This window comes from Pseudophryne corroboree, chromosome 3, assembly GCF_028390025.1.
Source record: "Pseudophryne corroboree isolate aPseCor3 chromosome 3, aPseCor3.hap2, whole genome shotgun sequence".
Classification (NCBI taxonomy): domain Eukaryota; kingdom Metazoa; phylum Chordata; class Amphibia; order Anura; family Myobatrachidae; genus Pseudophryne; species Pseudophryne corroboree.
In genome coordinates, this window is record NC_086446.1 from 229,069,552 (window position 1) to 229,085,864 (window position 16,313).

Genomic DNA, 16,313 nt, shown 5'->3' on the forward strand with positions numbered 1-16,313 from the left:
TCACTGGACGCCTTGGTCCTCAGTCTGCTGCTGGCACTGGTGTATCTCCCTGCAGATGCTGTCTCTGCCCATTGCTGCGACTCCGCCCAGCGTTAGTCACACAGTCACAGAGTGACAGATCTGTGAGACTATAAAGGAGATATATCTATATATATAAAATGCCGTAATGACATTGAAACGTTGATAGAATATCAGACCTGCTTGTCTGTCTTTCTTTTCACGCCGTGAGTGCCGCCCGACTTTGCATTTTTACATTGGACACAGCGCATGCTGTTACCAGGGAGTTCACCGGCTTATTCATTGTTATATCAACCTTTGGACATTGTGAGTGCCGTGGACTCTTTGTACTTATATATATATATACACACACACACACACACGCATTTATTACATACTGTACTAGCTAGTTTCTGATTTTCACTGTTGTAAATATAAATGAGTGTTATAAATTTGGTAAGTCTAAAGAGAAGTAAATTTGAGACATCTTAATGTAAGTTAATGTTAATCCATGGTTCTTGGCGTTACCCGAGGACCATCCGTAGCAGATATGATAAAGAGTGACAGGACCATTTTTATAATTTATTAAATTCTACCCACTGGAGGTGCAGTCCAAATTTTGATCCGATTGTCTGTTTGGACATTATCATTCACGCAACGCAAGTCGGTAACGATGTCATTAAATCAACCCCCTTTGATCCCATTAGGGGAAGTTTATTAAAATTCTAACTATATGGTTTTTCAATTTCCCACCTGAAGAATACCTATGTTAAATTTTAGTTTCCTAACGTATCAGGAAGTAAGAGAATTAGTGATGAGTCAGTGAGTGAGTGAGTGAGTGAGTGAGTGAGTGAGTGAGTGAGGGCTTTCACATTTAGATATATAGAGGGCTTTCGCAAAGATATATAATCAGGGCTCTTTCCAGACAATTTGGCTCCCAGTGCATCACAAAAATGTGCCCCCTCCCCCCCATAGACATTAAAATATGCACACCCCCTCCCCCCCACAGACATTAAAAAATACCCCTGTCGAATGGGGGTGACCTCACTACAATGGACATGGTCTTGCAGGAAAAGGCTGCCTTACACCCCAGTTTTTGACCTTGCAACAACAGACTCGGCCACCACAAGAAAAAAAAATATTCCACCATATTAAGCCCAACACAGTAATGCCCCCTGCACCTTATTATGCCACACACCGCAATGCCTGTGATACATTATGCCCTACAGTAAAGCTTTTCATTACTTTGAAATTACCTGTTCGTTGCCAAGGGTTTCATGCGCTGGGTGTCACGGTCGTTGCCAGCGGTTTCATGCACTGGGTGTCACGCTCGTTGCCAGAGGTTTTCTACGCTAGGTGTCATGCTCGTTGCCAGGGGTTTCATGCACTGGGTGTCGTGCTCGTTGCCAGGGGTTTCATGCACTGGGTGTCGTGCTCGTTGCCAGGGGTTTCATGCAATGGGTGTCGTGCTCGTTGCCAGGGGTTTTATGCTCTGGCATCCATGCTCATTGCAAGGGTGTATACAGATGTAGCCACACTCATTTAGCGTGGCTACATCGCAAACATGCACACTCGGTGCGCCCATGTCTAGTCGCAGCATGCAGTGTTAAAAGATGCTCCTATTCATGTGAATGGGATGTGCACGCACCCCGGATGATCCCAGTGTTGCGTCATCGACGGTGCGGCACGGCGCAGATGTAGTCACAATTATCGTGGCTACATCTGTAGGTAATTCTCGTTGCCAAGGGTAATGCTTATTGCCAAGGGTAATGCTCATTTTCAAGCCAGCGCTGAAATTCTGCTCCCCCTCCTACTGCCCATATTACTCCACTCGGGGAGGGGGGGGGGGGAGTTTCATGGAATGACGCGGTTGTGTCATGACATCACAACATAACCATGTCAGTCCATGAAATTTCGCCCCCTGAGCAAAGTTCTATGGAAGAGGGAGGAGGTGGAGCAGAAGGAGCCACAACGTGCTGCGGTGGACGCCACGTGCGATCACACGGCTCGCCCACTGCTAGAAACGGCACTGTATATAGGCCCTCATTCCGAGTTGATCGGTCGCAAGGCGAATTTAGCAGAGTTACACACGCTAAGCCGCCGCCTACTGGGAGTGTATCTTAGCATCTTAAAATTGCGACCGATGTATTCGCAATATTGCGATCACAAACTACTTAGCAGTTTTAGAGTAGCTCCAGACTTACTCTGCCTGTGCGATCAGTTCAGTGCTTGTCGTTCCTGGTTTGACGTCACAAACACACCCAGCGTTCGCCCAACCACTCCCCCGTTTCTCCGGCCACTCCTGCGTTTTTTCCGGAAACGGTAGCGTTTTCAGCCACACGCCCATAAAACGGCCTGTTTCCGCCCAGTAACACCCATTTCCTGTCAATCACATTACGATCGCCGGAGCGATGAAAAAGCCGTGAGTAAAAATACTATCTTCATAGCAAAGATACTTGGCGCAGTCGCAGTGCGAATATTGCGCATGCGCACTAAGCGGAATTTCACTGCGATGCGATGAAAAATACAGAGCGAACGACTCGGAATGAGGGCCATAATGTGGGAAGGGGCATTATAGAGCAGACAGTAGATATCGGTTCATAATGACCCTTTCAACACTCTGTGGCTTTTTTTAGCTTTTCTGGTTCCAGCCACTTCTTGGTGAGGTGGATATGGTTGTGCATTTGTGAGAGAGCAAGTTTATCCACTTTGTTTTCCTAGGAATGTACTCGTCATGCCCGTATCGACATTGTGACACCCAAACGAGCCAAAATTTCTGCTTTTAACTTATAGTCCAGGGCATCATTAAAGCTTAGATCATTATAGGTTTTTTGCGACTGCCCTGATAGAAAGGATGCCAAAATTCCAGCACACTGAGCTTTAGGCCAACACTCTCTTTCAACGGTTCTATAGAATGTCATCAACTAGGCTTCCATATCATCACCCCGAGTCATCTTCTGTAGGAAGCGACTAGCCTGTATGGAGCAGTAAGTAAAATCTGTGGGAGCATCTCTAGACTGGGCTGCTAGCTGTTGCACCACCTCTGTTAAGGTCTGGAGGTTTTTCTTTATTGCCACTGACTGCACCCTGGTGGCTTCCTGCTGACCCTTCATAGCCAGTAGCAAGGCCTTCACCATGGGGGTAATTCAGACTGCATCGCTGCAGCGGCAGCGATCGCAGTCTGAATTTTTTTGTGGAGTCCAGTGAGATTTCTAAAAGCATTTCAGGGCTGCAATCGCCTCTGCCTGATTGACAGGTAGAGGCGGCCGTGGGGTGGGAGGGGGCGTGCCAACAGCAGTAGAATGCCATTGGCGGGGCGCTGTCCGGACAATGGAGACGTGTCCGGACGGTTGGGGCGGGGGGCCGCTGCGACCAGGGACGTGGTGGGTAGCTCCCTGCCAGAGCGCAGGAGCTACCCAGTGTTGGGGATGGGGAAGGGGGAAAATGGTAGAGCCAAACATGCGGGGCGGTCTAGCCCTGTGCTGGGCATCTCCCGGCATGTCTGAGAAAATAATAGTAGATGTGCTAAATTTAGCACTTCTTCGATCAGATCTGAATTAGGCCCCATGTCCACTATGTTATCTTGGGTATCCGGACTCCAGGTCGACAACAAAAAGGTCGACACACCTTAGGTCGACATGGACAAAAGGCCGACATGGACAAAAGGTCGACAGAAACAAGGTCGACATGGAAAAATGTCGACATGAGTTTTTTATGTTTTTTTTTCTTTTTTCGAACCTTTTGATACTTAACGATCCACGTGGACTACGACTGGAACGGTAATCTGTGCCAAGCGGAGCGGAGCGAAGCGAAGGCACCATGCCCGAAGCATGGCGAGCGAAGCGAGCCATGCGAGGGGACGCGGTGCACTAATTGGGGTTCCCGGTCACTCTACGAAGAAAACGACACCAAAAAAAACATAAAAAACTCATGTCGACCTTTTTCCATATCGACCTTGTTCCTGTCGACCTTTTGTCCATGTCGACCTTTTGTCCATGTCGACCTAAGGCGTGTCGACCAATTGGCGGCGACCTAAGGTGTGTCGACCTTTTTGTTGTCGACCCTGAGTCCCAGACCCGTTATCTTGTGATGTAGGAGTGAATCAGAATTTGGTTTGCCTAATCATCAGATGATTACATCACCACAGAGAACACAGGACAATAGTCTATTCAGCCAAAACAATTTCGGTATCTGTCACTTTCAATTTTAAATGTTCTTTTTTTCAATTAGTACAGTTCTTTCTATTTCACTTGCAACACTTGGCCAAATATTCACACCACAATGTAAATTAGCAACTGCTTTTGTTGTCACCTGTACCACATTTTGACTGCAATGACTAGCATATAACATGTCTCTTTCTCTTTAATTGCAACAGAAAAGTCCAGACCACAGAATGCCACATTTTGAATTAATGAGCAGATAATAGGCTTGAAACAGGGCCAGCTCCAGGCCTACTAGCACCCTGAGTGAAAATATTTTGAAGTCCCCCCGTCTCCCCCATGAGCGCGCGCTCCTGGAAAAGTGGGCGTGGCCTTGCAGCTTTATATTATCAAACTATAAATAAATATCTTTTCACACCCCCTCTACACACACACAATTAGCAGCATTACACATAACAGCCACAGTAGTGTTCCTTACACATAATGTCTCCACATGATATGCCCCCCAGATACACATGTCCCCACAGTGCCAGATACATATATGCACCACACAGTGCCACATACATACATGCCCCACACAGTGCCAGATATGCCCCCAGTGCCAGATATGCCCCCAAAGCTAGATACACAAGTCCTCACACCAGAGCCGGCCCTAACCAATATGATGCCCTAGGCAAGATTTTGGCTGGTGCCCCCTAGCACCACCGCTGGTTCTGCCTCTAACCTTTCACTTCTTTCCCAGCACCATCACCCCTCATCCATAGCATTCCTTATTTTGGTGTTTGTACCCCCTATATTTTAAATAGGAACAGTTCGCACATTTGGCGCACAGCCCAAAAAGGGGTGTGTATTTGCTGGCAAGGGGCATGGCCACACAATGGTAACCCCAATTCCAATTACACCACACAGTACTGCACTTTATTCACATTTGATCATGCGATAGTTTCCATAATTCATATTACATCCCACAGTAGTATCACTTTACCTTATAAACGTTACTCCTCACAGTAGAGCCCATTATTCACATTACATCACACTGAATTGCTCCTTATTCACATTACACTACACCCTATTGCTCTTTATTCACATTAGATGACACAGTAGTGCCCTTTCTATACGCAACGCCACATAGTAGAGCACCTTAAACACATAATGCCACACAGTAATTCCCCTAACACATATGAGACACATTATTAATGTCCTTATAAACATAATGTGCCTTACACATTATGACAACCTTTATTAATGCCCTTTTACACATAATGTCCCTTACACATATGCCGCACATTATTAATGCCCTTATACACATAATGATACACATAGTGCCCCCTACAAATTTGCTGCACATTATTAGTGCCCCTATACACATAACGACACATACAGTAGTACCCTGTTACACATATGCCGCACATTATTAATGCCCTTATACACATAATGACACACATAGTGCCACTTACACATATGTTGCACATTATTAATGCATTTTTACATAACACACATAATGATCCTTACACATATTCCGAACACTACTGCACAACCAACCCACTCACATGCACACAGCACTCACACTGCCACTAACACTGTGACCTCTGCCTCTGCTTGGTGTCCTCATAAATATTGCCTCAATGCAAAGGTCGGGCACATTTTTTTTATGAAAATGCATCTTATTTGCATTGCTATGTGGCTAGGATGCACAAGCAGCTTCTGCTGATTAAAATGATATGCAGCATGCCGCTCTATACTGTGCGAGACTGTGGCTGTATCTGCATATGAAATGCTACACACAGAATATAGACATGCCGCATATCATTTTAATCAGCAGAAGCTGCTGATGCCACTAGGCATATCAAATGCCCTAGGCAATTGCCTAGTTTGCCTATGCTTATGGCCGGCTCTGCCTCACACAGTGCCAGCTATGCCCCCAGTGCCAGATACACATGTCCTCACACAGTGCCAGATATGCCTCTAGTGCCAGATACACATGTTCCCACAGTGCCAGACATGCTCCCAATGCCAGATACACATGTCCCTACAGAGTGCCAGATATGCCCGCAGTGCCAGATACACGTCCCCGTAGTGCCAGATATGCCCCCAATGCCAGATACACATGTCCCCCCATTGCCAGATATGCCCCCAGTTCCAGATACACATGTCCCCATAGTGCCAGATATGCCCCCAATGCCAGATACACATGTCCCCACAGTGCCATATATGCCCCCAGTGCCAGATACACATGTCCCCACAGTGCCAGATATGCCCCCAAAGCAAGATACACATGTCCCCACAGTGCCAGATATGCCACAAAAGCCAGATACACATGTCCCCACAGTGCCAGATATGTCCCCAGTGCCAGACACACATGTCCCTACAAAGTGCCAGATATGCCCCCAGTGCCAGATACACATGTCCCCATAGTGCCAGATACACATGTCCCCATAGTGCCAGATATGCCCCCAGTGCCAGATACATATGTACATATGTCCCCCCAGTGCCAGATATGCCCCCAATGCCAGATACACATGTCCCTCCAGTGCCAGATATGTCCCCAGTGCCAGATACACATGTCCCTACACAGTAACAGAGATCCGCCAAACCCCCCCCCCCCCCTCCCCCGTGCTGCTTGCCGCGTGTCTCTTGTTCTAAAGGGTGGGGAGGCTGAGGCTGCTGCTGTTCTTTAGTTGAGGGCGGGGAGGAGAGCGCAGTGTGTGCCTCTCCTGCCCCTCAGTCTCGGGCGGCCGTGGCGGTGTGTAGCTCCTACTAGGCGCTGGTCCGCAAGCCAATCAAAGCTTGCGGTCCGGCAGCCAATCAGGAGCCTCAGCTGCCCGACCGCGAGCTCTGAGTGGCAAACTTTACATCTCCCATATACAGACAGCGGTTCACTGAAAGCTTTGTCTCCACTCACAATCTTGATGAGTAATCTACAATGCAGGTGCAGTAATCGTCCATATTTCCATTAAACTGCTGTAATCCACATTTTCTGTGTAGAATCTTTGCAAGCAAATTCTCCACCATAATGTGATCTCATGGGTTAATTATAGTGATGTGCACCGGAAATTTTTCGGGTTTTGTGTTTTGGTTTTGGATTCGGTTCCGCGGCGTGTTTTGGATTCGGACGCGTTTTGGCAAAACCTCCCTGAAAATTTTTTGTCGGATTTGGGTGTGTTTTGGATTCGGGTGTTTTTTTTTACAAAAAACCCTCAAAAACAGCTTAAATCATGGAATTTGGGGGTCATTTTGATCCCATAGTATTATTAACCTCAATAACCATAATTTCCACTCATTTTCAGTCTATTCTGAACACCTCACAATACTATTTTTAGTCCTAAAATTTGCACCGAGGTCGCTGGATGGCTAAGCTAAGCGACACAAGTGGCCGACACAAACACCTGGCCCATCTAGGAGTGGCACTGCAGTGTCAGGCAGGATGGCACTTCAAAAAAATTGTCCCCAAACAGCACATGATGCAAAGAAAAAAAGAGGCGTACCAAGGTCGCTGTGTGACTAAGCTAAGCGACACAAGTGGCCGACACAAACACCTGGCCCATCTAGGAGTGGCACTGCAGTGTCAGACAGGATGGCACTTAAAAAAATAGTCCCCAAACAGCACATGATGCAAAGAAAAAAAGAGGCGCAATGAGGTAGTTGTGTGACTAAGCTAAGCGACCCAAGTGGCCGACACAAACACCTGGCCCATCTAGGAGTGGCACTGCAGTGTCAGACAGGATGGCACTTCAAAAAAATAGTCCCCAAACAGCACATGATGCAAAGAAAAAAAGAGGCGCACCGAGGTCGCTGTGTGACTAAGCTAAGCGACACAAGTGGCCGACACAAACACCTGGCCCATCTAGGAGTGGCACTGCAGTGTCAGACAGGATGGCACTTCCAAAAAATTGTCCCCAAACAGCACATGATGCAAAGAAAAAAAGAGGCGCACCAAGGTCGCTGTGTGACTAAGCTAAGCGACACAAGTGGCCGACACAAACACCTGGCCCATCTAGGAGTGGCACTGCAGTGTCAGACAGGATGGCACTTCAAAAAAAATAGTCCCCAAACAGCACATGATGTAAAGAAAAAAAGAGGCGCACCAAGGTCGCTGTGTGACTAAGCTAAGCGACACAAGTGGCCGACACAAACACCTGGCCCATCTAGGAGTGGCACTGCAGTGTCAGACAGGATGGCACTTCAAACAAATAGTCCCCAAACAGCACATGATGCAAAGAAAAATGAAAGAAAAAAGAGGTGCAAGATGGAATTGTCCTTGGGCCCTCCCACCCACCCTTATGTTGTATAAACAGGACATGCACACTTTAACGAACCCATCATTTCAGCGACAGGGTCTGCCACACGACTGTGACTGAAATGACTGGTTGGTTTGGGCCCCCACCAAAAAAGAAGCAATCAATCTCTCCTTGCACAAATTGGCTCTACAGAGGCAAGATGTCCACCTCATCATCGTCCTCCGATTCCTCACCCCTTTCACTGTGTACATCCCCCTCCTCACAGATTATTAATTCATCCCCACTGGAATCCACCATCTCAGATCCCTGTATACTTTCTGGAGGCAATTGCTGGTGAATGTCTCCATGGAGGAATTGATTATAATTCATTTTGATGAACATCATCTTCTCCACATTTTCTGGAAGTAACCTCGTATGCCGATTGCTGACAAGGTGAGCGGCGGCACTAAACACTCTTTCGGAGTACACACTGGAGGGAGGGCAACTTAGGTAGAATAAAGCCAGTTTGTGCAAGGGCCTCCAAATTGCCTCTTTTTCCTGCCAGTATACGTACGGACTGTCTGACGTGCCTACTTGGATGCGGTCACTCATATAATCCTCCACCATTCTTTCAATGGTGACAGAATCATATGCAGTGACAATAGACGACATGTCAGTAATCGTTGCCAGGTCCTTCAGTCCGGACCAGATGTCAGCACTCACTCCAGACTGCCCTGCATCACCGCCAGCGGGTGGGCTCAGAATTCTTAGCCTTTTCCTCGCACCCCCAGTTGAGGGAGAATGTGAAGGAGGAGCTGTTGACGGGTCACGTTCCGCTTGACTTGACAATTTTCTCACCAGCAGGTCTTTGAACCTCTGCAGACTTGTGTCTGCCGGAAAGAGAGATACAACGTAGGTTTTAAATCTAGGATCGAGCACGGTGGCCAAAATGTAGTGCTCTGATTTCAACAGATTGACCACCCGTGAATCCTGGTTAAGCGAATTAAGGGCTCCATCCACAAGTCCCACATGCCTAGCGGAATTGCTCTGTTTTAGCTCCTCCTTCAATGTCTCCAGCTTCTTCTGCAAAAGCCTGATGAGGGGAATGACCTGACTCAGGCTGGCAGTGTCTGAACTGACTTCACGTGTGGCAAGTTCAAAGGGTTGCAGAACCTTGCACAACATTGAAATCATTCTCCACTGCGCTTGAGTCAGGTGCATTCCCCCTCCTTTGCCTATATCGTGGGCAGATGTATAGGCTTGAATGGCCTTTTGCTGCTCCTCCATCCTCTGAAGCATATAGAGGGTTGAATTCCACCTCGTTACCACCTCTTGCTTCAGATGATGGCAGGGCAGGTTCAGGACTGTTTGCTGGTGCTCCAGTCTTCGGCACGTGGTGGCTGAATGCCGAAAGTGGCCCGCAATTCTTCGGGCCACCGACAGCATCTCTTGCACGCCCCTGTCATTTTTTAAATAATTCTGCACCACCAAATTCAATGTATGTGCAAAACATGGGACGTGCTGGAATTTGCCCACATGTAATGCACGCACAATATTGCTGGCGTTGTCCGATGTCACAAATCCCCAGGAGAGTCCAATTGGGTAAGCCATTCTGCGATGATGTTCCTCAGTTTCCGTAAGAGGTTGTCAGTTGTGTGCCTCTTCTGGAAAGCGGTGATACAAAGCGTAGCCTGCCTAGGAACGAGTTGGCGTTTGCGAGATGCTGCTACTGGTGCCGCCGCTGCTGTTCTTGCTGCGGGAGGCAATACATCTACCCAGTGGGCTGTCACAGTCATATAGTCCTGAGTCTGCCCTGCTCCACTTGTCCACATGTGCGTGGTTAAGTGGACATTGGGTACAACTGCATTTTTTAGGACACTGGTGACTCTTTTTCTGACGTCTGTGTACATTTTCGGTTTCGCCTGCCTAGAGAAATGGAACCTAGATGGTATTTGGTACCGGGGACACAGTACCTCAAACAAGTCCCTAGTTGATTGTGAATTAACGGTGGATACCGGAACCACGTTTCTCACCACCCAGGCTGACAAGACCTGAGTTATCCGCTTTGCAGCAGGATGACTGCTGTGATATTTCATCTTCCTCGCAAAGGACTGTTGGACAGTCAATTGCTTACTGGAAGTAGTCCGACTTCCCCTCTGGGATGACGATCGACTCCCAGCAGCAACAACAGCAGCGCCAGCAGCAGTAGGCGTTACACTCAAGGATGCATCGGAGGAATCCCAGGCAGGAGAGGACTCGTCAGACTTGCCAGTGACATGGCCTGCAGGACTATTGGCTTTCCTGTGTAAGGTGGAAATTGACACTGAGGGAGTTGGTGGTGTGGTTTGCAGGAGCTTGGTTACAAGAGGAAGGGATTTAGTGGTCAGTGGACTGCTTCCGCTGTCATCCAAAGTTTTTGAACTTGTCACTGACTTCTGATGAATGCGGACCAGGTGACGTATAAGGGAGGATGTTCCTAGGTGGTTAACGTCCTTACCCCTACTTATTACAGCTTGACAAAGGCAACACATGGCTTGACACCTGTTGTCCGCATTTGTGTTGAAATAATTCCACACCGAAGAGGTGATTTTTTTTGTATTTTGACCAGGCATGTCAATGGCCATATTCGTCCCACGGACAACAGGTGTCTCCCCGGGTGCCTAACTTAAACAAACCACCTCACCATCAGAATCCTCCTTGTCAATTTCCTCCCCAGCGCCAGCAACACCCATATCCTCATCCTGGTGTACTTCAACAGTGACATCTTCAATTTGACTATTAGGAACTGGACTGCGGGTGCTCCTTCCAGCACTTGCAGGGGGCGTGCAAATGGTGGAAGGTGCAAGCTCTTCCCGTCCAGTGTTGGGAAGGTCAGGCATCGCAACCGACACAATTGAACTCTCCTTGGGGATTTGTGATTTAGAAGAACGCACAGTTCTTTGCTGTGCTTTTGCCAGCTTAAGTCTTTTCATTTTTCTAGCGAGAGGATGAGTGCTTCCATCCTCATGTGAATCTGAACCACTAGCCATGAACATAGGCCAGGGCCTCAGCCGTTCCTTGCCACTCCGTGTCGTAAATGGCATATTGGCAAGTTTACGCTTCTCATCAGACGCTTTCAATTATGATTTTTGGGTCATTTTACTGAACTTTTGTTTTTTGGATTTTACATGCTCTCTACTATGACATTGGGCATCGGCCTTGGCAGACGACGTTGATGGCATTTCATCGTCTCGGCCATGACTAGTGGCAGCAGCTTCAGCACGAGGTGGAAGTGGATCTTGATCTTTTCCTATTTTAACCTCCACATTTTTGTTCTCCATTTTTTAATGTGTGGAATTATATGCCAGTATCAATAGCAATGGCCTACTACTATATATACTGCACACAACTGAAATGCACCACAGGTATGGATGGATAGTATGCTTGACGACACAGAGGTAGGTAGAGCAGTGGCCTTCCGTACCGTACTGCTATATATACTGGTGGTCACTGTCAGCAAACTGCAAAACTAAAATGCACCACAGGTATAGAATCTAGATGGATAGTATACTTGACGACACAGAGGTAGGTAGAGCAGTGGCCTTCCGTACCGTACTGCTATATATACTGGTGGTCACTGTCAGCAAACTGCAAAACTAAAATGCACCACAGGTATAGAATCTAGATGGATAGTATACTTGATGACACAGAGGTAGGTAGAGCAGTGGCCTTCCGTACTCTACTGCTATATATACTGGTGTTCACTGTCAGCAAACTGCAAAACTAAAATGCACCACAGGTATAGAATCTAGATGGATAGTATACTTGACGACACAGAGGTAGGTAGAGCAGTGGCCTTCCGTACCGTACTGCTATATATACTGGTGGTCACTGTCAGCAAACTGCAAAACTAAAATGCACCACAGGTATAGAATCTAGATGGATAGTATACTTGATGACACAGAGGTAGGTAGAGCAGTGGCCTTCCGTACCGTACTGCTATATATACTGGTGGTCACTGTCAGCAAACTGCAAAACTAAAATGCACCACAGGTATAGAATCTAGATGGATAGTATACTTGACGACACAGAGGTAGGTAGAGCAGTGGCCTTCCGTACCGTACTGCTATATATACTGGTGGTCACTGTCAGCAAAACTCTGCACTGTACTCCTCCTATATAATACTGCTGGTCCCCAGTCCCCACAATAAAGCAGTGTGAGCACAGATATATGCAGCACACTGAGCACAGATATGGAGTGTTTTTCAGGCAGACAACGTATACTGGTGGTCACTGGTCAGCAAAACTCTGCACTGTACTCCTCCTATATAATATACTGGTGGTCCCCAGTCCCCACAATAAAGCAGTGTGAGCAGAGATATATGCAGCACACTGAGCACAGATATGGAGTGTTTTTCAGGCAGACAACGTATACTGGTGGTCACTGTCAGCAAAACTCTGCACTGTACTCCTCCTATATAATACTGCTGGTCCCCAGTCCCCACAGTAAAGCAGTGTGAGCACAGATATATGCAGCACACTGAGCACAGATATGGAGTGTTTTTCAGGCAGACAATGTATACTGGTGGTCACTGTCAGCAAAAATCTGCACTGTACTCCTCCTATATAATACAGCTGCTCCCCAGTCCCCACAATTAAGCAGTGTGAGCACAGATATATGCAGCACACTGAGCACAGATATGGAGTGTTTTTCAGGCAGACAACGTATACTGGTGGTCACTGTCAGCAAAACTCTGCACTATACTCCTCCTATATAATACAGCTGCTCCCCAGTACCCACAATTAAGCAATAGGCACAAATATTTGCATCAACATTAATAAACGGAGAGGACGCCAGCCACGTCCTCTCCCTAACATTTCCAATGCACGAGTGAAAATGGCGGCGACGCGCGGCTGCTTATATAGAATCCGAATCTCACGAGAATCCGACAGCGGGATGATGACGTTCGGGCGCGCTCGGGTTAACCGAGCCATACGGGAGAATCTGAGTGTGCCTCGGACCCGTGTAAAAAGGGTGAAGTTCGGGGGGTTCGGTTTCCGAGGAACCGAACCCGCTCATCACTAGTTAATTAGCTAGGTAGAAGGTTGAATTTGTGTAGTGTCTATGTGCTGAAACAGGATCCAACACAGCTTTAGGTAAATAAACAGAATGGTGCTTTATTTTCTGCATAAATGAAAAACCACAAGTGAACAGAAAGTAACAAATGCCTAGCCCCTATTCAGGGCACTGACTTAATTCTTCACCCCTGACTAACCTTGGGCAGCTAATCTGCAAGCATGAAGTTTCTTAAATGAAAAGTCTCAGTCCTGTCTCTCACAAGTACCATACAGTGTCTTAGTCCTGCTTCCTGCCAGCATAACACAAGTTCCGGCCTACTCACACTCAAGGTTCCCCACCTGGCTTCTTCCCAATAAAGTGTACTGTAGCTCAGTCACAGATTTTCATGGCCTTCCCGTCTCTTATAGGTTTAGGCTCAGGCCTCTTGGCTCTCAATGGCTCAATACTGTAGCACAATGAGCTCTGTCTGGCTTTGTCTCAACAGGCTAGATTACACAGGCCACAGTCTGTCCTGAATGCAGAGTATTCCAGTCTGACTCTACACTGAAGCAATTAGGTGTTCTCATACATATATATTAGGGTTACCACCTCATCCCTTTAATTCTGGACACATATTAATTACACAGGTTCTGTGGCTGTCTGACTTCAAGACTCCATTTCACCTGGTTTTAATCAACCACAGAACCTGTGTAATTAATATGTGCCCAGAATTAAAGGGATGAGGTGGTAACCATTATATATATATATATATATATATACTTGCAATTGTCGGATCGGCACTCTCCTAGCGATGGATATGTTGCTCAGGTGCCATCTGGAGGAATTAATGCAGGTAGCAAACTGTGTAACAAACAGCGGCACTCAGAGACTGACACAGCGTGAATAAAGTGCTGGTGCTTTTAATTCATGGCTGGTAACTATATATATATATACATACACACACGGAACCCCATCCTTACAAATCCTGTGTTTTTGAGAAATAAGTGGTTGAAGTTTCAAGATCCCTCTTGGGGGCCCCACTTCCACTGAATGGCAGATTATAATAGGAGTGTTTAAAGGCTGGGGCAAATGCAAAACTTGCAAGGGGGTTTTCCCTATATAGCTCACACCTGCAGGTGCGGTGCAGCAGCTCCTGTTAGGGCCAGATGAAAATAGTCATTACGCCCCACCCCTCGCAGCATTATTCCATGATTATAAGGTGTATAGGATGGGACGGGGCCAAATTGACACCCACGAATCACTGTATTATGCCGCAAGGGGTGGGACTCAGATTGTTATCAGTCTGGGTTAGTTACTCAGAACACCCCCCTGCATGTGCCACTGAAATGGTAGCTGGTTCCTGTCATCCTCCATTCAAACAATACAAGCAAAGCTGCACTTGAAAAATGGCTCCATCATGATAATGAAAATCATAGTTATTGTCTTTCTTTGAAAGGCACACCAAACCTATACAACACGCAACAGCTATAATTACAAAGAATACAACATACAAAGCACACAAAAGCAGAACAAGTACAGCATGAGGCTGATGACGGAGGTCCAGATGTTAGACAGAGGTTTAAGAGAGCCCTGCTTGTGAGAGTTTATGGTTTTGACAGAAGGAATATGAATACAAATTCCACCATTAATCTGTCCTGCTTTCACTGTGAAAACCCCTCTCCTTGGCAGATGAATTTGTTCTTGAATTTATTCTCTTCTTAAAAATGTATTTTATAGATACAATCAATAGAGGAATACGTGTTTGTGGAATATTCCTAACAGAGACTTTTCTTTGTAGGATGGAGCATTGTGTATCCCTACACTACTATCACATCCAATCAGACTGGAGATTCCTGACTGTATCAGCATCAACAGCTTTCATCTCAGGTTTTGTGGATCCTGTGGTGTGAGGAACTGTATCCCGAATCGAACTGTAAATGAGATGATTGATTTTCAGTGCAGTGCGGGATTAATTAGGAAACTGATGATGTTCATTGTTTCTTGTGTCTGTTACTAGAAACTTGCTCCTAAAGTCTCCTATGCCTTGCAGAATGGACAATGGGCGAGTTCCCTGATCATATTTACATATATATGGAAATAAACCTGGAGCAGATGAAAGGGCCACTCAAAAAGGTTACCTGGCTTCTGTATCAGATTGGCCCCTCAGTTGTATCTTAATCTGTTTATATCAGTGTCAATAATAATAATGATAGGAATATTCAGTTGCAGGTTTTATTGCATAGAATGAACATAAAATAATAGTACAAATTGCATCCATACAACACTGCATGCAGATAAAATGATTACATCATAGAATGTTGATGCCTCTTGATACTGCTGAATAATAACCTATAATAAAGGAAAGACAGCAGCAGAAAGTCAGTTTCATTGGGTAAATACAGTATCACCTGCTTTTTGCCCTAGTATTAGTTATGCCACAGTTACAATGTAATAGTATCAGTTAAAATGTGACAAATAAATTGAAAGCATATTGTATTGCAATTAAAACAACTGATAATGAACATCAGTGATTGTGCTGTCAACAGTGTAACCACTTCAAATAAAGGCAATGTCATTCCTTATTGCCAAGTTGCATATCCTTACCTGACTGCTTATTCCGTAAACACAAGATATTATAGGTCAGAGAATGCTACCGTATACCCTGCTTGTAAACACCACAAAAGATCGATAAAACAAAGGTTAAAGGAGGAGTCCCGTGCGCATATAGCAGCTAATCAATCAATTACTTCTAGAGGTATCCTTAACCCCTCACCAATAGTGCAAAATGTAAAAAAATGAAGTAATAACTTAACCAGCGCTTTTCCAATTGGTTTTCATACACCGTCCCGTTATTTCAAATGGGAATATGGAAATGAGAAAAAAGTGCATATAGTGTAACAC

General features: G+C 46.2%; 1 protein-coding gene across 1 annotated transcript in view; it reads left to right on the top strand.

The window, feature by feature from the left end:
* Positions 1–16,001, top strand: part of LOC135057641 (CCN family member 5-like) — a 40,848-nt gene extending 24,847 nt beyond the window's left edge. The window contains exon 5 of the mRNA XM_063963460.1: positions 15,211–16,001. Within this exon, the coding sequence (XP_063819530.1) occupies positions 15,211–15,429 (219 nt within the window). The 3' untranslated portion in view covers positions 15,430–16,001. The remainder of the gene's footprint in view (positions 1–15,210) is intronic.
* Positions 16,002–16,313: the final 312 nt, after the last annotated feature.